Source organism: Oncorhynchus mykiss, chromosome 16 (assembly GCF_013265735.2).
Source record: "Oncorhynchus mykiss isolate Arlee chromosome 16, USDA_OmykA_1.1, whole genome shotgun sequence".
Classification (NCBI taxonomy): domain Eukaryota; kingdom Metazoa; phylum Chordata; class Actinopteri; order Salmoniformes; family Salmonidae; genus Oncorhynchus; species Oncorhynchus mykiss.
In genome coordinates this window covers 31,939,882-31,964,429 of record NC_048580.1, presented here as the reverse complement: position 1 = coordinate 31,964,429, position 24,548 = coordinate 31,939,882, and the positions used below count along the sequence as shown (strand labels likewise).

At 43.2% G+C, this 24,548-nt stretch overlaps 1 protein-coding gene across 2 annotated transcripts; it reads left to right on the top strand.

Annotated features, from left to right (window-relative positions):
- The first annotated feature begins 6,427 nt into the window (after positions 1–6,427).
- ttc34 (tetratricopeptide repeat domain 34) lies at positions 6,428–13,911 on the top strand. 2 transcript variants are annotated; one of them, XM_021565604.2, is made up of 8 exons: positions 6,429–6,835; positions 7,953–8,760; positions 9,546–9,768; positions 10,193–10,385; positions 11,330–11,496; positions 11,665–11,938; positions 12,370–12,584; positions 12,768–13,911. In XM_021565604.2, exons 2-8 carry the CDS (start codon positions 8,072–8,074, stop codon positions 13,323–13,325), a joined length of 2,319 nt encoding a protein of 772 aa, XP_021421279.1. In that variant the 5' UTR covers positions 6,429–6,835; positions 7,953–8,071; the 3' UTR covers positions 13,326–13,911. The 2 variants fall into 2 exon arrangements, with proteins under 2 accessions (XP_021421278.1, XP_021421279.1); XM_021565603.2 differs by having other exon boundaries at positions 6,428–8,760.
- The last annotated feature ends 10,637 nt before the right edge of the window (positions 13,912–24,548 follow it).

The following is a 24,548-nucleotide window of genomic DNA, read 5'->3' as shown; positions in this document are numbered from 1 at the left end:
ATTTTATGATGGTTGCCAGATTGGAGTAAAACTCTGTTTTTTGTCTTTTTTTGTGGAATTGGTTAAGGTATTTAAGGTATGATAGGGGAATGGGGATACATTTCATGATTGGAAATTAATTAAATCAATAAATGTGGGGAAACAGAGACCTGCAAAAAAATCTGACGCTTGACGCTACAAGCTTGGCACACCTGTAATTTAAGAGTTTCTCCAATTCTTCTCTGCAGATCCTCTCAAGCCCTGTCAGGATCGATGGGGAGCGTCGCTGCACAACTATTTTCAGGTCTCTTCAGAGATGTTCAATCACGTTCAAGTCTGGGCTCTTGCTGGGCCACTCAAGGACAAGCCATTTCTGTGTTGTCTTTGCTGTGTGCTTAGGGTTGTTGTCCTGTTGGAAGGTCAACCTTCGCCCCAGTCTGAGGCCCGGAGCGCTCTGGAGCAGGTTTTTATCAAGGATCACTCTGTACTTTGCTCTGTTCATCTCACCCTCAATCCTGACTAGTTTCCCTGTCCCTGCCACTGAAAAACATCCCCACAGCATGATGTTGCCACCACCATTCTTCACCGTAGCGATGGTGCCAGGTTTCCTCCAGAACAGGCAGTTAACCCACTGTTCCTAGGCCGTCATTGAAAATAAGAATTTGTTCTTAACTGACTTGCCTAGTTAAATAAAGGTTAAAAAAATAAATAATAATAAAAAAGTGACACTTGGCATTCAGGCCAAAGAGTTCAATCTTGGTTCCATCAAATCAGAGAATCTTGTTTCTCATGGTCTGAGAGTCCTTTAGGTGCCTTTTGACAAACTCCAAGTGGGCTGTCATATGCCTTTTATTGAAGAGTGGGTTCTGTCTGGCCACTCTACCATAAAGGCCTGATAGGTGGAATGCTGCAGAGATGGTTGTCCTTCTGGAAGGTTCGCCCATCTCCACAGAGGAACTCTGGAGCTCTGTGGAGTGACCATCAGGTTCTTGTTCACCTCCCTGACCAAGGCCCTTCTATCTCGATTGCTCAGTTTGGCCGAGCGGCCAGCTCTAGGAAGAGTCTTGGAGGTTCCAAACTTCTTCCATTTAAGAATGATGGAGGCCAGTGTTTTTGGGGACCTTCAATGCTGCAGAAATATTTTGGTACCCTTCCCCAGATCTGTGCCTCAACACAATCCTGTCTCGGGGCTCTACGCACAATTCCTTCAACCCCATGGCTTGGTTTTTGCTCTGACATGCACTGTCAACTGTGGGACCTTATTTTGTATTTTTTTTTTAACCTTTATTTAACTAGGCAAGTCAGTTAAGAACAAATTCTTATTTTACAATGATGATTTACACACACCTTATACATATATACAGGTTTGTGCCTTTCCAAACCATGTCAAAATCAATTGAATTTACCACAGGTGGACTCCAATCAAGTTGTAGAAACATCTCAAGGATGATCAATAGAAACAGGATGAACCTGAGCTCAATTTCGAGTCTCATAGCAAAGGGTCTGAAAACTTATGTAAATAAGGTATTTCATTTTTTATTTTTTTTCATACATTTGCTAACATAAAAAAATATATATGTTTTTGCTTTGTCATTATGGGGTATTGTGTGTGGATTGATGAGAAAAACAACATTTTAATCAATTTCAGAATAAGGCTGTAACGTAACAAAATGTGGAAAACGTCAAAGGGTCTGAATACTTTCCGAATGCACTGTAAATAAATGTGGAACACAAAAGTTAGTTTAGAACATCATTGCCCATCATGCATTGCTCTAATGACTTTCAAAAGATTAATCCGAAGTTTATTCCGAAATACAAAAATGTATTTTGTGAAGTTGCACCATTTTTTTGTATTTTCCTACGAATTGAGTGGCACAAAAATGTGTATTTTCAAACAAATTAAGACACACAAAAATGCAGAAAAACACACAAAATATGCTGAAGTACTTTTTGTACATATTTGCACGAATTGAGTGTGAGATTATGTTGATATAGCCTACAATTTTTGCAATGATAATTTATTGGGCCTATAGTTTACTGCACAAACCTCATTGCTACAGTACTGTTATTAATTGGTTAATGTTACATAGGCTTATGTTTTTTAAGTTGTGTTAAAAAACAAATATGAGCAGTAGATCTCGGCTTGCATTTTGACTCAAACTGATCTTGACTCAGAAAAGGTTGGGGACCACTGTTCTAGAGTTTTCTGTTAACACTATTCCCACTATTCCCACTATTCACTATTCCCACTAACACTATTCCCTTTACTCTGTCGATTGTGATCGAATCAACGCAATATTAGTCACTTTCAATGCAACATATCGAAACAAAACAAACTATGCAAGAGTTTTGGTTTTAGGCAGAACGCATCGGAGTAGGATTCCATTGCATTGGCACACACGACTCAGCCCGTACTCTACTCAGACCGGTGTGGCATAACCAATCAGAGTTGCAGTAGACCTATATGCAAATAGACCATATATGGATCTGTGCCATTTACTTTGAACTGGACTGTGTTTACAGCATGAGCAGTTGTGAGTAGATGCACTTATTTTGAGATAAAAGTGAGAGCTGCATGTAGCCACTTGTGCACATTATGTTCCTATACTTTTCTAGTTAGTGAATTATTAGCCCAGTTATAGAGCATTTGTAGTTAGCAAAAGGGGAGTGATTGCTTCCTAGAAGAGCAAAAGACGTGTAGACATTTCTAGACATCTTTGAAAAGCGAGTCAGGCAAAGAGCTTTTTTTTGTTTTACAGAGGCAGTGTTGTATTTTGAGACAGGCTTGAATAAGCTAAATTACCAATAGGCAGAGAGTAGCATTATTTGTCTGATTCTCTGTAATAATGGTATGGGAATAATAATGAATTTTATTTTGTATAGCAGTTTCTTGCATCAAACAACACAACATTTTCAGTCACCTTATCTAAAGGACAAGTGGATAAACAGGTTACTGTCAAGCCCTGCATGTTTTTTTTCTCCAAAAAGTCTCATGGAATGTAGGCCTACATTGAACACCGTACATTGGCTGCTATTGTAGGTTGAATGATAGAACAGCTATTTCCATGTTAAAATGTTATGGGATGCATTTTCTTCATTGTTTTTGGTGGTAGGCCCACATTATGATCAAATAGCCACAGTAGCCTACTTGGCCAATGTTAAAATTTTAACTTAAAGCGAGTACAGCCTCGGTGTTCACAGTAAGCTGCACAGAATTTTCACAACTTTCAAGTTTGTGCTCAGCAGACCTGAAATTTGCTCAGTGCTGAAAAAATAGAAGGGAACATTGCACACAAGTATAAAAAAACGTAATATAAGCTTACAATATAAAAACAATATTTTTTTCTTCCAAAAATGATGCATGGCCATCATATTTCCAATCTTTTTCATATAAAGAATGTAACCAGCTACATTTCCTAATAATGGTTTGCTTGTAGTTAATCTTGCATTTTACGGAGAAAAGTAGCTACACATCAGTCAGAGCGCTGCCTGCTGGTAGAATGAATGCCAGTTCGTGAATTCTTATCGAAGTAGAGAAGAGCAACTGAAGCACAAAATTAGTCTGATGCCGAGCAGAGATTACAACAATCTCTGTGACAAATCATATGCTTATCAAGCACAAAGAAACGTTCTCGGAGTGGAACAAGCAGCAGCAATCATGAAACACATATTTTGCCAATGCAAAGCGAAACTGTGACTCCACTAGAGCCGAGCAGGTAATACACCTCATGGTTTCAATTAATGATTCTCAAATTCTTTATTGACTGAATGTACCAGTTGAAAGTTTGGAAACACCTACCCATTCAAGAGTTTGTCTTTATCTTTACTATTTTCTACATTGTAGAATAATGGTGAAGACAACAAAACTATGAAATAACACATGGAATCATGTAATAACCAAAAAAGTATTATGGTAAGAACAGCTCAAATAAGCAAAGAGAAATGACAGTCCATTATTACTTTAAGCTTACAAGCTATTTGACCAGTCAATGCGAAAAATGTCAAGAAACTAAAAGTTTCTTAAAGTGCAGTCGCAAAAAAACGATCAAGCGGTATGATGAAACTGTCTCTCATGAGGACCACCACAGGAAAGGAAGACCCAGAGTTACCTCTGCTGCAGAGGATATGTTCATTAGAGTAACCAACCTCAGAAATCGGCAATTAACTGCACCTCAGATTGCACCTCAGAGTTCAAGTAACAGACACATCTCAACATTAACTGTTCAGTGGAGACTGTGTGAATCAGGCCTTCATGGTCAAATTGCTGCAAAGAAACCACTACTACTAAAGGACAAAAATAATAATAAGAGACTTGCTTGTGCCAAGAAACATGAGCAATGGACATTAGACCGGTGGAAATCTGTCCTTTGGTCTGATGAGTTCAAATTTGAGATTTTTGGTTCCAACCGCAATGTCTTTGTGAGACGCAGAGTAGGTGAACGGATTATCTCCGCATGTGTGGTTCCCACCATGAAGCATGGAGGATGAGGTGTGATGGTGTGTGGGTACTTTGCTGGTGACACTGTCTGTGATTTATTTTTACAATCCAAGGCACACTTAACCAGCATGGCTACCACAGCATTTTGCAGCAATATGCATCCCATCTGGTTTGCGCTTAGTGGGACTATCAATTGTTTTTCAACAGGACAATGACCCAACACACCTCCAGGCTGCGTAGGGGCTATTTGACCAAGAAGGAGAGTGATGGGGTGCTGCATCAGATGACCTGGCCTCCACAATCACTCAACCTCAACCCACTTGAGATGGTTTGGGATGAGTTGGACCGCAGAGTGAAGGAAAAGCAGTCAACAAGTGCTCAGCATATGTGGGAACTCCTTCAAGACTGTTGGAAAAGCATTCCAGGTGACTACCTCATGAAGCTGGTTGAGAGAATGCAAAACTGTCATCAAGGCAAAGGGTAGCTACTTTGAAGAATCTCAAATATATTTTGATTTGTTTAACATTCTTTGGGTTACTACGTGATTCCATATGTGTTATTTCATAGGTTTGACGTCTTCACTATTATTCTACAATATAGAAAATAGTAAAAATAAAGAAAAACCCTAGAATGACAAACTTTTGACTGGTACTGTACTTCAATTAATTTTTTCAACTGGCACCAGGGAACCTTCAGAGTCCTGTGACGCCTGTGGGCGTCCTAGAGCAAAACAACCGACACATACATGTCCATGAGAGTAATTTTTCTTATATGTTACGAATTACAATTCGTATGATATGTTAGAAATTTGCAAAATGTACAACATGTTTTTGCTTTAACGCTGCAATATGTAACTTTTTTGGGCAACCCGACCAAATTCACATAGAAATGTTGAGTTATAGATCTGCCATTCACATTGAAAGCAAATCTAAGAAGCGGTAGATCTGTTCTATGTGCACTATTTCAGCTTCATACAGCTGAAAATACTATATTTGGGGTTTTGAAAAATAATTTTCATAGCGGTTTAGATAGTACAATGATTCTCTACAGAATGAGTGCTTATTTTTTCACATAAACTGAAATTAGGCAAACCATTTAGAATTTTAGCAACCAACCAGGAAATGGCGAAGCGATTTCTGCATATTACACCTTTAGGTAACCTTCTGTCTTATGTAACCATATCAAAGGTAACATATCATACTATACTGAACAAAAATATAAAAACCACATGTAAAGTGTTGGCCTCTGGAGCAGTGGAAACGCATTCTCTGTAGTAATGAATTACACTTCACCATCTGTCAGTCAGACAGTAAAATCTGGGACTGACAGATGCTAGGAGAACACTACCTGCCCAAATGCACAGTGCCAACTGTAACGTTCGGTGGAGGAGGAATAATGGTCTGTGGCTGTTTTTCAGGTCAGAGCTCTGTGCAGGCCAGTCAAGTTCTTCCACACCGATCATGACAAACCATTTCTGTGTGGACTTTGCTGTGTGCACGGGGGTATTGTCATGCTGAAACAGGAAATGGCCTTCCCCAAACTGTTGCCACAAAGTTGGAAACACAGAATAATCTAGAATGTCAGTTTATGCTGTAGCATTAAGATTTCCCTTCACTGGAACTAAGGGGCCTAGCCCGAACCATGAAAAACAGCCCCCAGACCGTTATACCTCTCCACCAAATGTTTACAGTTGGCACTATGCATTGGGGGCAGGAAACATTCTCCTGGCATTCGCCAAACCCAGATTAGTCCGTCAGACTGCCAGATGGTGAAGCATCCCTATGGAACACTTTTGACACCATGTCCAGATGAGTTGGGGCTGTTCAAAGGGCAAGGGGGGGGGGGGGGGGGGGGGGGTGCAACTCAATATTAAGGTGTCCTTTAATGTTTTTTGCAATCAGTGTAGATTGTCCTTATGGAGACACCTATTGGATAAATGTGGCAACTCCTCTTTTGCTGCAATGAAAAAATAAAAACGTTTTCAAGCCTTGTGGGCGGGTTTTATGCGTTCATTGGCTTAGACATTTAGCTAGACCTGGCAACCCTGGCTGTGTCTGTTGGTTATAACAGAAGGCGATCGTACGACTTTATGGGCAGAAAGAAAAAAGAACAGAAACAGACAAAGCATGGCTGAACAGACAGATGCTAATCATCTCAAATGCTAGCAGTGAGAAAGAAGCAAGCAGCCCACGCAAATACTTTCCAGATCTCAATGGCAAAATACGCCTTATCTACATCAAAAACAGGGCAATCGGAAATGAGAAACCTTACACATTTGAAAGGACGACGGAGGCGTTCAAATCAATGGATTAAATCTTTGTACAGCAGCTCCTCAACCTCATCTATGCTGGAAATGTGCAGCAGTCTGAGCGTTTGGTTTCCATAGTAACCACGGAAACACGCTGCCACGAACAAAAGGTAGTACTGGCTCGCGCGTTTATTACAGACATAATCATCCTAATATTAGCCTGTATTAGCATGCACTATGCTTAGAAGTGCATTTGTAAGACTTTCTCAAAACTAGTGACAGTAGTTTACTTGATACCAGTAGTTGGCTGCGCTGTATTGAATTACAAATATGGGGCCAGTGCACAGCAATGTGTATTGTGTTCTTGAGAGTCTCTTGCCTATTGAATTTTAATAGCCAACAAATTGGTTAGCTAACACACTGAGGAAATGTAGGTCAAACTATATATCAGTTACTATAAAGAATAGCTAGCTAATGCTAGAGTTCCTTTTTTGGTATATAACTTTAGTAGCTTGCAGAGACAGCAGCTATAAGTTATCTAGCAACAAGTAACAAATAAACAAAGTGAACTGGCTGAAAACCTAGGAGGACAGTGGGGGTTGTAACAAACATAGGGGACTGAGCAAGCTTGCCTAGGCACACATTTTTCTCTGTGGAAAATGTACCTTATTCATAAAACAGAAAGTTGAGCTCACAAAATGATTAAAGGTAAAGGAAAGCCAAATGTATATTTCTCAGTACGCTGCTCAGCTTTGCTCGAAGGAAAGCAAAACCCATGTCGAGAGGGTTCCACTTGTGTGGTTTTGGAGTTAACTAGAGCCCTCACCTGCTTGCTCTCAGACCCCTACAGTCCCAAAGGCCCTAGGCTTTATCTCAAGGCTTTCCAAGACAATAAATCGGAGACTGTAAGACTAGTCAAGGGTAGACAAGCTCAGCACCTGCCCAAGATAGTGAAGGTCTTCTCTGAGCACATTTTGCCAAAAAATACTGAAATGAAGTCTAGGGAGAGAGCGAGTGAGGTCATCGACATTGTAGCAGAAGCTGCCTCTGAATTCCTTGAGTTCTTAATGGCTGTTTCGCCAGGGGACACAGATGTGCAAGAGCTGCAAGCAGCCTTCTTATTTTCATTAGGCAAGTTCGAAGAGAGCGCAGATGTTTATTCTGTTGCCTTGCAGGATCATTCACAATCACAACCAAAGTCAGGTACAGGCAAGGTGGTTAAGGGGATGCCAGCAGAAAGAAGAGCCAGTCTCTTGACCAGTAGAGCGGCCACCCATTTCTCCACAGGGGGGCGAGCCACGGAGACAAGCCGGGACCTTGGTGAGGCTTTTGGAGTCCACCCTGCCACAGCACGACTGCAGTTCCAGAGGCTCTTCGTGGACCAGGGGACAGGAGCGGCAGCCCGCATGCAACTGCGTCAGCAGGCAGAGAGAGGACTGTTGGGGTACAGGGAGACAGTCCTGGTCCGTCTTGACCTGCGTTCCTCTGAGGGCGTGGAGCTGCTGGACCCAGTGATCGCCCAGCTCTGGGCGCTGTGCCACCTGGAGCCCGACGGGGGCAGCAGAGAGTTGCGGGTGCGGCTGGCCGAGTGCCTCCTCCTGCGGGGCGAGTTCCGAGAGGCCCTCTCCATCTGCAGCCAGCTGGCGACCCACACCAACTCCCACGCCCAGCATAGCTACCAGAACACACTGCAGGTGCTGCGCGGCTACTCCCGTCTTCTCTCAGATGACCACAAGGGGGCTCTGGAGGACTTTCAAATGGTGATCGAGCACAAGGCACCCCACCCTTCCAGCTGTGTGCGGGCGCTGTGCGGCAGGGGCGTCCTGCGTATGATGGGGGGCCTGCACTACCTCACAGCCCTGGACTATGTGACGGCGAGCAGGTTGCAGCCCCAGGACACTGCGCTGACTGTACGCTGCTTGGTTCCCTGGAACTGCCGCGGGCTGCTGCTCACCGTGCTGTTGGAGCAGGCCAGGGTCATGCTGGAGGAGTGGACCGTAGATCACAGCTCCAGTCTCAGTCCCTTGGAACAGCAAGAGCACCAGCAGACCAAACAGCTACAGCCTACGCAGACAAAAGATGGCTACAAAGAAGGGTAGCTAGCGCATGTGTTTCTCAGTGTTGAGGAAGCTACTCTGTTATCATTGTTTACCAAACTACCAATTACTTCACACTAGAAGAAGTTAAGATACAATAAAAATATAGTTCACTAAACTAAAGCTACTTAGAAAAAGTAGTTCTCGACATCCAAGCTACTTGGGGGAAAATGATCAAATCTTAATATGAAATGTCAGACTACAAATTGCAAGAAACAGTTCACTCTAGGGTCAGGTATTAACAGAATGTGTAATTTAGTCTATTAAACGCAAAAACCTTTATTGCCTATATTTCCCCCATATTTTCTTATTTTTGCAAAAACAATTGTGTGTAGTTCCAGTAGTTAGCTACACCGTTACATGGCAAAAAAGTAATTAACTCCTGAAAACACTACCAAAATTTGAATTTATTTCAAATTCCACCAAGCTACTGCAAAATGTAGTTTAATTACTAGTTGAACTACATGTAGTTCCCTACTCCCTAACACTGGTGTTTCTGCATGTCACACATGGAATACTTTAATGTGAAAGATCTCATAAAATAGGCTGCATCGTGAATTAGGCTATAACCCACAAGTTGGCTATTCTTTAGACAGTGCTTGAATGATCTTATATTCATTTTTCATTCTTAAACCCTGTCTGTCAGAGAGTTTGTATCAATTTGTATAATTTTTATTGAATTAGAATTCAATTAGATGTTCATGACTTTCAGTGAAGGTTTTTTAATTCATGAATGTCATTTCAGTATCGGCTGATACCCTGATTGAATCTCTCTCTTTGGCAGGACACCAGTTGGAGTCCACTCTCTGGCTGTTTTGCTGATGGAGTTACAGCCCAGTGCTGACGCTCCTCAGATCCTGGTGGCTGATGCCCTGTACCTGCTGGGCCGGGTGGAGGAAGCGTATCGCTTGCTGTTGGCCATTGGGCCCACTAGCCCACGTGCACCCATCCTGGCCCGCCTCACCCTGCTACAACTGCACCGGGGCTTCCTTTATGATGCCAACCAGGTCCATCATTATGTAAACATTGCTTTATGTGAAAGGGCAAACTATTATGTTTGGTGTTTCAACATAAACAGTCATTCTAATCGTCCTAACATTTAAAAAAAAATATTACCTACAGTATAAGATGTCTTTAGAACACTTGTCAGGAGACCACAATATGACTACAAAAATACCTTTTGATACTGAAAGTCACTTGTTATTATGCACCAGCAATACACTTGACTTGGCCCTAAGTAACATTGTGTTCAAATTATACTTTTTAAATGTGTATAAATTCACACTTTACAAATGCTGTTACAGCTATCCAGAATTATATGCACATGTTGAAATTGTGGACAAATGTTCCCAAATTTGCCATGATAAACTAAAAAGCTAATGACTGCTATCAACTAACTCTGTGCTCATGCTTTGTCTGTTCTTCTTTCAGCTGCTGAAGAAGTTGATCCAGTGTGGTGATACGAGCTGCTTGCGCCCCCTGCTGGCCGTGGCGTCTAAAAAGGACCGGCTGCTGCTGCAGGGCTACTGCCACTCTGCCTCCAAACGCATCCTGGAGGGCCTGCAAGGCGAGTGCACCCTGAGGCAGGCCGTGGCCTATCTGTCCATCGCCATCATGGCCTCTGGTGATTGGCTCTTGTCATTTGGTCAAGCATAGGTCATAATTTTGGATACATGTTTTGTTGTGTAGGAAGCTCCTCCATGATAGTTAGGAATTCCTGCTTTTGTGACATTTATCCTCCATTCTCTTTTGTAATAGAAACTGACCTCCCCCATGACAAAATTCAGATTTTCCAAATTAAGTTTCAAAGTAAGTAATGCTGCCAGATTAAAATTAGGTTTATACTGTATTTTGTTTGCGGTAGATGCATCTCTGAATCATAAACACTTGATAAAGGGTCTCTTTTTTAGTGTAGCTTCGTCGTTATGTTTCAAATAGATCATAATAGTACAATGTACACTGAGGGTACAAAATATTAGGAGCATCTTCCTAATATTGAGTTGCACCCCCTTTTGCCCTCAGAACAGCCTCAATTCGTCGGGGCATGGACTCTACAAGGTGTCAAAAGCGTCCCACAGGGATGCTGGCCCATGTTGACTCCAATGCTTCCCACAGTTGTGTCAAGTTGGCTAAATGTCCTTTGGGTAATGGTGGACCATACTTGATACCCACGGGAAACTGTTGAGCGAGAAAAACCCTGCAGTGTTGCAGTTCTTGACACACTCAAACCGTTGTGCCTGGCACCTACTTCCATACCCCATTCAAAGGCACTTAAATAATTCATTCATAAATAATTCATTCATCTGAATGGCACACATACACAATCCATGTCTCAATTGTCTCAAGCCTTAAAAATCCTTCTTTAACATGTCTCCTCCCCTTCATCTAGACTGATTGAGTGGATTCAACAGGTGACATCAATAAGGGATCATAGCTTTCCCCTGGTCAGTCTCTGTCACGGAAAGAGCAGGTGTACCTAATTCTTTGTACACTCAGTGTATATTTTATATATACTAACATTCATGACATTATAGGCAATACAACTAATGTAAGGTCTACTACTTGCAGGATGTGAGGCAGCAAACTCATTGATGGAAAGGGCCAGGTGCTATGTCTTGTTGGGCCAACGCAAGACAGCCGTCTTTGATTTCAGCTCCATCTTGAAAGAGCACCCTGACCATGTACAGGCCCTCTGTGGAAGAGGCTTCACCTATCTCATGCTAAACCAACAGAAGGTACTAGGACACAAAAATGGGGGATACTTATCCTGCTGTACATGCAGTGCTAGTATTGCTTTTTGCATCAGCATTTAAGCAATTGTTTTAAGGGCTCTACATCCACATTGACAGCTTCTGATTGACAGATAATCTCAAAACGATTATAAAAATGTCTTTGTTTTCCAGGAATGCACTCAGGATATACTGGCAGCACTTCAAATAAGCATGGACGCCGTCACCAAAGACATCCTATCGCTCAAAGATAAGGCAAGGAAACTGGTCTGTGATTGGCTGCAGCAGTACTGCCGGACCAATCTGTCTGAGATCCTGGCGGCTAAGGCCGTCCCCTGCCAGGAAGAAGAGCTTCGAGAGGCCTTTCTAATTGGAGGAGTCCTGATGAGGACTGACTGCCGAGACACCAGATGTCATCTCCTCTACGTAGATATACTACTGGCCAAAGGTGAGATTGGCACTTGGCTGACAGACTCTCAGTTATCTATCATCAGTGAGTGCTCTTTTTGGATGACACCTAGACCATATGCCCTATGATTACACCTATGAAGTAATCTCAGATTTTCACAAGTGCATAGGGTGTAGGTTTTATGGGTCGACTTGGGATTTAGCCTTTGTCCTGTTCTGCCCTAGAGATGACACAGTATGGACAGTGTCTAAGCAGGCCTACTTTTAGGAAGGTTTTAGTTGAAGTATATTTTTGTGAAGTTGCTTTTCTTGATGATGCTGTTATATGATACCGGATCAGATTCATTTGTAGATTGAAGATACTTACAAGTACAGCAGAAGAATGGTAGCTTCTGAAAGTAAACTGGAAGTGCTAAGCTGTGCACAGTTAGTACATGTAGCTGTTTGGAAATATCTGCCCCTGTGATCCAGGTGAGGTGAAATCAGCAGGAGCTCACCTGGCTCAGGTGTTTGGCCAGGATCCCCGGGAGGCTGCAGCTCAGGCCAGGGTGGGCGTGGTGGAGGCCTGGCAGCAGAATTACCGCGGAGGCGGCGCCAGGCTGAGCAAGCTGACCGAAAAGGAACCCTCTACTCTGGACTTCCTGCTGACCCTCATTCCCCCGATTCACAGGAAACACATGGCACAAGTAAAAACAAAGACAACAAACGCCTATCGACCAATCAGATTGCTAACTTTTTTATAATTACTTTTTTCAACCCACACAAGACAAAGCAACTCTTCTTACAAGAAAAAACAATCAACTCTTATTACGTAACAGTCAACTCTCATCATAATATGTACTCACACAATTATGTCTATGTTACCATAGGCAGCAGCCCAGGAAGCAGGCAGTGTCTCAGCGAGTGGCCATTGGGAGCAAGCCCTGGCCCTTCTGACCGTGGCTGTGCGAGCCGCGGCAGAGCTTCGACTGCAGTTCCTGCGCCAACGGGCCGCTTGCCTCGCCCAGCTCGACCTGCATGAACGGGCTGTGGCCGACCTGGACCGGGTCATCTGGAGCCACGATGACCCCTCCGACGCTACAGTCTCCGGAGCCCCAGAAGAGCCTCACGTCTGGGCAGACGACCTGTGTCAGCGAGGCCGCAGCCTGGTGCTGTGCTCCCACGAGGGGCCCGCCCTGGACGACTTCAGCCGGGCCCTGGAGCTCCACCGGGGCCAGGCTTTGCTGTGTGTGGAGGCCGGGCTGGGAAGGTCCCGCCTGGCCGAGTGCTTCCTGCGTATGGCCCTGCAGCACTACGGAGAGCAGCAGCTCAGTAAGGCCTGGAGGTTGACCGAGAGCGGCCTGTTGGTGGACAGTGAGCACATGGAGCTGCGCAGGCTCAGGGCCAGGGTCAAGCGGGAGCACTGCAGCCCCTGCATTGTACACTAGATTAGTGTACCTTTGTAGTGCCTTGAGATACCATTGTACTGTACTTTGGAAGAAACCCTTCCAAGTAAAGCTCACTTAAAGTAACCCTATGACAATTTGTTTTTATGTACACTAAACCTCAGTTAATTGCTACCGCGAAAATATTTAGAATGTCAAAGGGGAAGCTGCATTTATATCTTATTCAGAATGAGGGCTAATAGAATAATGAGCATTTCCCTTGGGTAGTGTTTTTGTAAACATGGAAAAGTCATAGAATTTATTTGTAATATGTGAGTATTTTGCAATCACATTCCTGACATTTAATAGGAAATGGCGTGGGAACAATGGATATTCCCTGGGGCTTCAATTCAATATACTTGATACCTGGTTGATATGGTGCCTTGTGGTGGTTGAAAGAATCCCAAAGGAACAAACAAGTAACACAGGTTATTTCTGTGTAATTACGTTTGACTATTTTACTACATAACTAGTAAGACTGTAAAGATGCAACTACACACAACAACTTTTGTTTTATTTTTGTGTATTTTTGAATTCATGTGTAATAAACCAAATGTCTTCGACAGCAATTACTTTTTTTTACATTCAATTTGTTACATTCAAGTTAAAGACTGATTGTGTTTAGTTCATTCAGCTTCAATGTCATTGAGACAAATCATAATTTGTCATTTACAATTGCAGAATACCAGAGCACAGCGTCTGAGAATTGATACAGAAATCTATACAACCAAAATATCACCATGAGGTTAAATAGTTATTTTAGAAAGTGCCCATGTGCAGGTTTTACTTTCTAAGGGGCAAATTCAGACCTGAGACATGCAAACTTTCTCTCTATGAGTGCTCTGACATTGAACTTAAGCATGGGTGTCACGGTCGTTTGTAGAATTAACGGACCAAGGTGCAGCGTGCGTAGAGTTCCACATGTTTAATTAATGAAACTCACCAAAACAATACAGAACAAAAATGAAATGTTAAGTCAAATGCAGTGCACACTGGCAACTACACACAAACAAACAAGATCCAACAAAAACCCAGTGGAAAAAAGGCTGCCTAAATATGATCCCCAATCAGAGACAACGATAAACAGCTGCCACTGATTGGAAACCATACCAGGGCAACATAGACAAATAATAACCTAGATAACCCACCCTAGTCACACCCTGACCTAACCACCATAGAGAATAAAAGGATCTCTATGGTCAGGGCGTGACAGTACCCCTCCCCAAAGATGCGGACTCTGGCCGCAAAACCTGACTCATTAGGGGAGGGTCCGGGTGGGCATCTAACGTCGGGGGCGGCTCCTGTGCGGGGCAAAGTACCCACTCCGCTCACAGATACGGCAGCTTTGGTGGCGGCTCTGGTGCGAGGATCGTCGCCGGAAGCTCTGGACCGTGAATCGTCACCGTAGGAACCGGACCGTGGGTCGTCCCGGGAGGGACCGGACCGTGGATCGTCGCCGGAGGGACCGGACCGCGGATCGTCGCCGGGGGCCCCGGACCGTGGATCGTCGCCTGAGGCCCCGGACTGTGAAACGTCGCCGGAGGCACCGGAATGTGAAACGTCACCGGAAGCTCTGGACCGTGGATCGTAGCCACGGCAATAAAATGCAAATTAATTACTTAAAAATCATACAATGTGATTTTCTGGATTCTTGTTTTAGATTCCGTCTCTCACAGTTGAAGTGTACCTATGATAAAAAATGACAGACCTCTACATGCTTTGTAAGTAGGAAACCCTGCAAAATCGTCAGTGTATCAAATACTTGTTCTCCCCACTGTATATGTATTCATATCCATTTTGGGGAAGGCAGGTTACTTTAGAAACACCAAATACAGAAAATAAATACTGAATGAGATAACAAGATTAGAATGTGTAGTTTGTATAATACGTATGTTGTTCGAAAGAAACCTGGTATGGAATAAGAGGGATAATGTAATGATAATGATGCAAAATTAATGAATGAAGATACACATGGGAATGTAAATCTTAATGTAAATCATTCTCTGGTTTTTACTATGCAGAGACAGTTATGTATTGAGGCTCCATGTTGCCAAAGTAGGATTTCTCCCACTTACTCATCAGGTCTAAGTGCAGTGGGCGTTCACAGAAGGTGCAGGAGACAGTCGTTGGCCCGTTAAGAAGCAACCCCACCTCTTGCCATACCTAAACAAGCCTCTGTCAATCATCCTAAATCAGCACTCCTACGCTGAGATGCTTTTTGGACATAGGCACAGATCTATTGTAAACCCTGTTAGAGCAGTAGCAGCAGGTGGCTTGGTCACTCACACACAAAGTACTCCATCATTTCGGGGTTATGGTGAGGGGAGGGTGCCAGACGCAGTAGCTCCTCACCCTGGGCAACGGTCGGGGAGTTGATGGCCTGGACGTAGATGTGTCTCTAGCAAGATGTCACACACCTTGGAGTTGAGCTCCGCGTTACCAACACACACACACACACACACACACACACATTCAGTGAGTCTATCATACGTCCTTACATATCATTGTCATGTAGACAATGATCAGCCTGGCTGCCAGTCTGTTTCTGCTCTCTTGCCAACTCATTATGGAATTCCATAAGGGGTTGGCAAGAGAGCATATAGTCAACAGGCTGGCACTGGGTGGTCAAATCCTTTGATAATAAATGCCATGTTGTTTCTGGGGTAGTTATACCAGTAAGTTTTATACCCATGTTGGTAACGTTAGTTTTAAAAGTAACTTGTTACGTTACAACGTTATTTACTGTGTTTACTTTTGCGTTACTAAAAACAGATGCATGATGCAGGTGTTAAGAAACATTATGGAAATAAGAACATGTATTTCAAAAGAACTGAATAGAAGATTTTAAGTTTTTACTGGTAGTGTTAATAAATTACTTTGTTGAATTATTTACAAAATATATTATTTTAAATGAATGAACTGATTACTTAAATTGAAAAACTAACACGCTATGTTACTCCGTATCACAAAAAGCAATCAGAATACTTATACTTGTCGAATAACAAAGCTGGCATGATACAGTACCTCTTGCACACAGTAGTAATGACTAGGGCCCTGCATTCTTCTCCACTACCTGGCCTACTACAACATCTTCAACCTACAATTGTACTCAAGGTGTCACTGCAGGCTTTTTCAGGCACTCCCAAAGCCCCCCTAATCATTAGATAATTAAGTCAGATAATCAATCTTTAGAAAATGAACATCCCCTTTGGGGTCTAATTGTCAAAAAAAGCTTTCCAACAGAACTCATATAAATGACCCAGTTAGATGAGAGGTGCACAGACAATCTACATGCTTAGAAGTTTAATTTGTGGTACGCAGATATATATTTTCTTGATTCAGCTAACAAGATGTGGCAATTTAAAAAAATGTATTTTACAAGTGGCTTGAGAAGGAACAATACATTTCTTGGTGCAGGAGGAAAAACTACCCACTGAACAAGAAGTTGAGAAAAAGGCAGGGCCCTAGTAATGACACATGACTGGGGTGACAGTGACACAGATAGGATATCCACTGCTTAAGGCTGTAGTTGTAATAGAAAATGCATTACCCTTATAGGGATGATGTAGTGGAAGAGAAAGCGAGACATCTCACTGGCTCATTTTTTTTCTGGTTCATATGCAGTCAATTAACTAAGTAGACAATACCCAGCTTCTATTGCATTAGTGTCTATGGGAGAGCCACCCCTTAAGTAGTCCGGAAGTGTGACAATTTTTTCCAATGGTAAACAGCCTGAGTAAGACATTTTCATTCATCCATCATCTTTGGTAGTAGTTATTGGAGCATGATGAACCACAGTACCCATAATGCTCTGCACAACCTATCCAATGGTGTCTTGTCTCAACATACAGTGCCTTGCGAAAGTATTCGGCCCCCTTGAACTTTGCGACCTTTTGCCACATTTCAGGCTTCAAATATAAAGATATAAAACTGTATTTTTTTGTGAAGAATCAACAACAAGTGGGACACAATCATGAAGTGGAACGACATTTATTGGATATTTCAAACTTTTTTAACAAATCAAAAACTGAAAAATTGGGCGTGCAAAATTATTCAGCCCCCTTAAGTTAATACTTTGTAGCGCCACCTTTTGCTGCGATTACAGCTGTAAGTCGCTTGGGGTATGTCTATATCAGTTTTGCACATCGAGAGACTGAAATTTTTTCCCATTCCTCCTTGCAAAACAGCTCGAGCTCAGTGAGGTTGGATGGAGAGCATTTGTGAACAGCAGTTTTCAGTTCTTTCCACAGATTCTCGATTGGATTCAGGTCTGGACTTTGACTTGGCCATTCTAACACCTGGATATGTTTATTATTGAACCATTCCATTGTAGATTTTGCTTTATGTTTTGGATCATTGTCTTGTTGGAAGACAAATCTCCGTCCCAGTCTCAGGTCTTTTGCAGACTCCATCAGGTTTTTTCCAGAATGGTCCTGTATTTGGCTCCATCCATCTTCCCATCAATTTTAACCATCTTCCCTGTCCCTGCTGAAGAAAAGCAGGCCCAAACCATGATGCTGCCACCACCATGTTTGACAGTGGGGATGGTGTGTTCAGCTGTGTTGCTTTTACGCCAAACATAACGTTTTGCATTGTTGCCAAAAAGTTCAATTTTGGTTTCATCTGACCAGAGCACCTTCTTCCACATGTTTGGTGTGTCTCCCAGGTGGCTTGTGGCAAACTTTAAACAACACTTTTTATGGATATCTTTAAGAAATGGCTTTCTTCTTGCCACTTCCATAAAGGCCAGATTTGTGCAATATACGACAGATTGTTGTCCTATGGACAGAGTCTCCCACCTCAGCTGTAGATCTCTGCAGTTCATCCAGAGTGATCATGGGCCTCTTGGCTGCATCTCTGATCAGTCTTCTCCTTGTATGAGCTGAAAGTTTAGAGGGACGGCCAGGTCTTGGTAGATTTGCAGTGGTCTGATACTCCTTCCATTTCAATATTATCGCTTGCACAGTGCTCCTTGGAATGTTTAAAGCTTGGGAAATCTTTTTGTATCCAAATCCGGCTTTAAACTTCTTCACAACAGTATCTCGGACCTGCCTGGTGTGTTCCTTGTTCTTCATGATGCTCTCTGCGCTTTTGACGGACCTCTGAGACTATCACAGTGCAGGTGCATTTATACGGAGACTTGATTACACACAGGTGGATTGTATTTATCATCATTCGTCATTTAGGTCAACATTGGATCATTCAGAGATCCTCACTGAACTTCTGGAGAGAGTTTGCTGCACTGAAAGTAAAGGGGCTGAATAATTTTGCACGCCCAATTTTTCAGTTTTTGATTTGTTAAAAAAGTTTGAAATATCCAATAAATGTCGTTCCACTTCATGATTGTGTCCCACTTGTTGTTGATTCTTCACAAAAAAATACAGTTTTATATCTTTATGTTTGAAGCCTGAAATGTGGCAAAAGGTCGCAAAGTTCAAGGGGGCCGAATACTTTCGCAAGGCACTGTAGATATAAATGATGTAGTAGCAGTGCTATAGTATCTCTTACCTTTGATCACAGGCAGTCCTTTCTCCAGGAGCAGCTGCCTCGTTCCTCTGCGTAGCAACTGGCCCTCGGAGCTCCTCAGGACCCTCACAGACACCAGGGCCCCAGCCAGGACCATTGGAGGCAGTGAGGTGGTGAAGAAGAAGCCTGCAGCGAAGGAGCGTACCATATCCACCAGGGTGGTGCTACTGTCAATGTAGCCCCCTACACAGCCAAAGGCTTTACCTGCAACAATACCAAAGAATAATAAATAATTACCAAATGGAATACTTTGTGTAAATACAAGGCCTGCTACTATAATCCAATGAGACATTACTCTTATGTGAGTTAGTGTACAATATTACTGGATTTTGGAAGCAATGGAGTATTTTTAAGAAAGTTCAAATAGTGTATCAAGTTTGAATGCGACCCAATGTGACTAGCTAGATTGACAACCACTTACTCGGAAGCAAGTAGGCCTATGACTAGACTTGTTTAATACCCCCTTGTCATCTTAGCTTATATAAGCACTGATCTGAAACAATATTAAGTTCTACCATCAAATGGTGAATGTTAGGTTGGAGAGAAGGTAAGCTGGTCCTAAATATGTGCATAAAGGCAACTTCTTCTTTGAGCTATTCACAGTCCAAGAGGGACTCTTATCACACTGGGTGTGTGGGAGCATCTCCACAGCTGATACCATATGTCCCCTGCTTCCTCTGATAACGCCTAGCTTCTATTGTGCCTTTGATTAACCAGCATCATGGCATGAACAAAATTAATGCTGTAATGTCAGCAATATAAATGTATCAGTTAGTACATGATGACCAGTAATTAATTGGTTAACTGGCTTCTTCCAATGATATTATCTTGCCTCAAACAAATCTGTTTGTGAAGAGGGAGACAAGCTAAGACAGATAGAGACTAATGGTTAAGGGGGAAATCTGCGGTTGCTACATCAAAAGTTTGGAAACACCTACTCATTCCAGGGTTTTTCATTATATTTACTATTTTCTACGTTGTAGAATAATAGTAAAGACATCAAAATGATGAGATAACATATGGAATCATGTAGTAATGTCACAATCGTCGTAAAGGGGAGACCAAAGCGCAGCGTGATTAGAATACATTCTTCTTTTATTGAAGGACGAACACGAAGAACAGTTAAACCAAAACAACAAAACGAACGTGACGCTATGACCAACGAGTGCAGACACAGGCAACTTCACATAGACAATAACCCACAAACCACAATACAAAACAGGCTACCTAAATATGGTTCCCAATCAGAGACAACGACTAACACCTGCCACTAACTTAGAACCATATCAGGCCAAAACACATAGAAACAGACTAACTAGACATGCAACATAGAATGCCCACTCATAACACACCCTGACCAAACAAAACATAGAAACAAACAACGCAAATAATGGTCAGAGTGTGACAGTACCCTCCCCTAAGGTGCGGACTCCGGCCGCAAAACCTATAGGGGAGGGTCTGGGTGGGCATCTGGCCGCGGTGGCGGCTCTGGGCGGGACGTGGAACCCACTCCACCATAGTCATTTCCCTCTTCAAGGGCCTCTTTAGATTGGCGACCCTCGCCTCCGACCTTGGGTCTAAGACCCTAATTAAAGGCCCCACTGGACTGAGGGGCAGCTCCGGACTGAGGGGCAGCTCCGGACAGACGGGAGACTCGGGCGGCTCGGGACAGACGGGAGACTCGGGTGGCTCGGGACAGACGGGAGACTCGGGCGGCTCGGGACAGACGGGAGACTCGGGCGGCTCGGGACAGACGGGAGACTCGGGGGAGACTCGGGCGGCTCGGGACAGACGGGAGACTCGGGCGGCTCGGGACAGACGGGAGACTCCGGCGGCTTGGGACAGACGGGAGACTCTGGCGGCGCTGGGCAGGAGGAAGGCGCTGGGCAGGAGGAAGGCTCTGGCGGCCCTGGACAAGCGGGAGCACCTGTAGGGATGAACCGGAGACACAGCCTGGTGCGGGGGGCTTCCACTGGAGGGCTGGTGCATGGAGGTGGCACCGGATAGACTGGACCGTGAAGGCGCACTGGAGATCTTGAGCACTTAGCCTGGCCAACCTGGTTGAATGCTCCCCGTAGCCAGGCCAGAGGTGGAATAGCCCCCACTGGGCTGTGCTGGCGAACTGGGGACACCATGCATAAGGCTGGTGCCATGTATGCCGGCCCGAGGAGATGCACTGGAGACCAGATGCGTAGAGCTGGCGTCATGTCACCTGGCTCGATGCCCACTCTAGCCCGGCCGATACGAGGATCTGAAATGTACCAAACCGGGCTATGCACACGCACCAGGGACACAGTGCATTCCACCACATAACACGGTTCCTGCCCGGTTCCTCTCTCTCTCTCCGGTAAGCACAGGAAGTTGGCGCAGGTCTCCTACCTGGCTTCGCCACACTCCCTGTGTGCCCCCCAATACATTTTTGGGGCTGCCTCTCGGGCTTCCAGCCACGCAGCCATGCTGCCTCCTCATACCGGCGCCTCTAGCTCTGCTTTGAGGCGGCGATATTCCCCTGGCTGTGCCCAGGGTCCTTCACCGTCCAGAATCTCCTCCCAAGTCCATGAGTCCTGCGTTCTTTGCCGCTGCTGCTGCTGGCCGTTAACACGCTGCTTGGTCCATTGTTGGTGGGTTATTCTGTCACAATCGTCGTAAAGGGGAGACCAAAGTGCAGCTTGGTAACGGCTATATTTAGGTAGCGTACAAAACAGGCCACCTAAATATGGTTCCCAATCAGAGACAACGACAAACACCTGCCACTGATTGAGAACCATATCAGGCCAAAACACATAGAAACAGACTAACTAAAAAATTATGGTCCAAATAATGGTCAGAGTGTGAGAAGTAACCAAAAAAGTGTAAAACCTGTTGTCTTGATGACAGCTTTGCACACGCTTGGCATTCACTCAACCAGCTTCATAAGGTAGTCACATGGAATGCATTTCAATGAACAGGTGTGCCTTGTTAAAAGTTAATTTGTGGAATTTCTTTCCTTCTTACTACGTTTGAGCCAATCAGTTGTGTTGTAACAAGGTAGGGGTGGTATACAGAAGATAGCCCTATTTGGTATGGACCAAGTCCATATTATGGCAAGAACAGCTCAAATAAGCAAAGAGAAATTACAGTCCATCATTACTTTAAGACATGGTCAGTGAAACCGGAAAATTTCAAGAACTTTGAAAGTTTCTTCAATTGCAATAGAAAAACCATCAAGCGCTATGATGAAACTGGTTCTCATGAGGACCGCCACAGGTAAGGAAGACCCAGAGTTTTAAGTTCATTAGAGATACCAGCCTCAGAAATTGCAGCCCAATGCTTCACAGAGTTCAAGTAACAGACACATCTCAACATCAACTGCTCAGAGGAGACTTCATGAATCTGGCCTTCATGGTCGAATTGCTGCAAAGTAACCGCTGCTAAAGGACTTGCTTGGGCCAAGAAACACAATCAATGGACATTAGACCGGTGGAAATCTGTCCTTTGGTTCGATGAGTCCAAATTTGAGATTTTTGATTCCAACCGGCGTGTCTTATGAGACACAGAGTAGGTGAACGGATGATCTCCGCATGTGTAGTTCCCAGCGTGAAGCATGGAGGAGGTGCTGTGATGGTGTGGGGGTGCTTGCTGGTGAAACTGTCAGTGATTTTTACCACAGCATTCTGAAGCGATACGCCATCCCATCTTGTTTGCGCATAGTGGGGCTATCATTTGTTTTTCAACAGAACAATGACCCAAAACACACCTCCAGGCTGTGTAAGGGCTATTTGACCAAGAAGGAGAGTGATGCAGTGCTGCATCAGATGTACTGGCCTCCACAATAACCGACCTCAACCTAATTAAATGCTTTGAGATGACTTGGAGTGAAGGAACCAACAAGTGCTCAGCATATGTGGGAACTCCTTCAAGACTGTTGGAGAGAATGCCAAGAGTGTGCAAAGCTGTCATCAAAGGAAAGGTTGGCTTTTTTTTGGTTAAAACCTGTTGATGCGAGGAGTTCCTCTAGAGGAACTCCTCCCCCCCGTTCAGCTCAAACCGTGGCGCATGGAACGCAAAAATGTTCTTAGAAATATTTAACCTCCACACATTAACAAGTCCAATAGCTCAAATGAAAGATAAACACCTTGTTCATCTACCCAGCATGTCAGATTTTTTAAATGTTTTACGGCGAAAACACACCACATATTTATATTAGACCACCACCGAAACCAAGACAAGCGGCAGCCATTTTGTCCCAGAAAATATAAAATTATAAAAGCAGGATTAAAAAATAAATCATTCACTAACCTTTTGAAAATCTTCATCAGATGACAGTAATAGGACATGTTACACAGTAAAAAAAAAAATGTTCAATAATATGCCATATATATCCATAAATGTCCATTTACAATGTGCTCATGTTCAGAAATTACTCAAAAATGCCCGCAGGAAATCTAGGTAGCTCGGCAAGATAACGTAAATAGACATCATAAACTTTGGCTAAATATACATGTTCTACTTACAGTTAGAAAGATACACTGCTTCTTTATGCAACCGCTTTGGTACATTTATTTTTAACGTTACAGAAATCGCACACTATTCCATATGCTGAGACGGCGCTCAGATATAAGCTACATTTCTCCGTAATGTTGGAGTCAACAGAAACACAGATTTAAGCATAAATATTCCCTTACCTTCGATGGTCTTCGTTCAGAATGTTCTGGAAGGGTTCATACTTACCCAATACATCGTTTGGTTTCAAGTCTTGCGTCTTTGTATTAGCTACAGCTAATAACATCAGCTGAAATGCACCCAAAATGTCCTCTGGTCCGGAAACGTTGCGCATCAAAACTTCAAAATTACATATTATATGTCAACTAAACAGGTCAAACTAAGTGCAGAATCAAGCTTTATGATGTTTTTAACACACAAAACAAATTTCAATTCAACCGGGCATCGTTTGCTCTTCCCAGGAGTGCTGGAACAAAGGAATGGCTGTGACCAATTCGCGCCCTAACGCACAGGTTTTTTCTCGCGGCACTTACTCAAATCACTCCCATAGGGCCAATTCTCGCGCGATTTGAACGATTAAACGCTCTACAGAATGAGGACATCTAGTGGAAGAGATGGAAAGTGTCCCCAGATCCATAAGTGGTTGGGAAGGGTGGGGGCGATGACGTCAAAGTTGCTCCAACTTTCATGACCACAAAACTAGTTTGGAAGAATGCATGCCCTGTGAGTTCTGCTATACTTACAGACATAATTCCAACGGTTTTAGAAGCTTTAGATTGTTTTCTATCCAATAATAATTATTATATGCATATATTAGCAATTTTTGACAATTTTTTTTTCAGTTTACTAGGGGTACCCAATTTCTCCAAAGGGGGCGTAAATCTGCCATGTCCTCAACAAGTTTTAATACATTATTCCATATGTGTTATTTCATAGCTTTGATGTCTTCACTATTATTCTACAATGTAGAAAATAGTAAAAATAAAGAAAAAACATTGAATGAGTAGGTGTGTCCAAACTTTTGACTAGTACTGTATACCCATTGATTCTTGAAGAATATAACTTATAACATGAGCTTAGTTCAACTGTCACACCCTTTCAGAACCAAAATATAAACTTGTTTTACTCCAATATTTGTAAACATTGCATATGTTAACATAAACTGTATAGCCTCAAATCATGGTTAAATTTGTAATTTTGAAATCATGGATGGTCAGT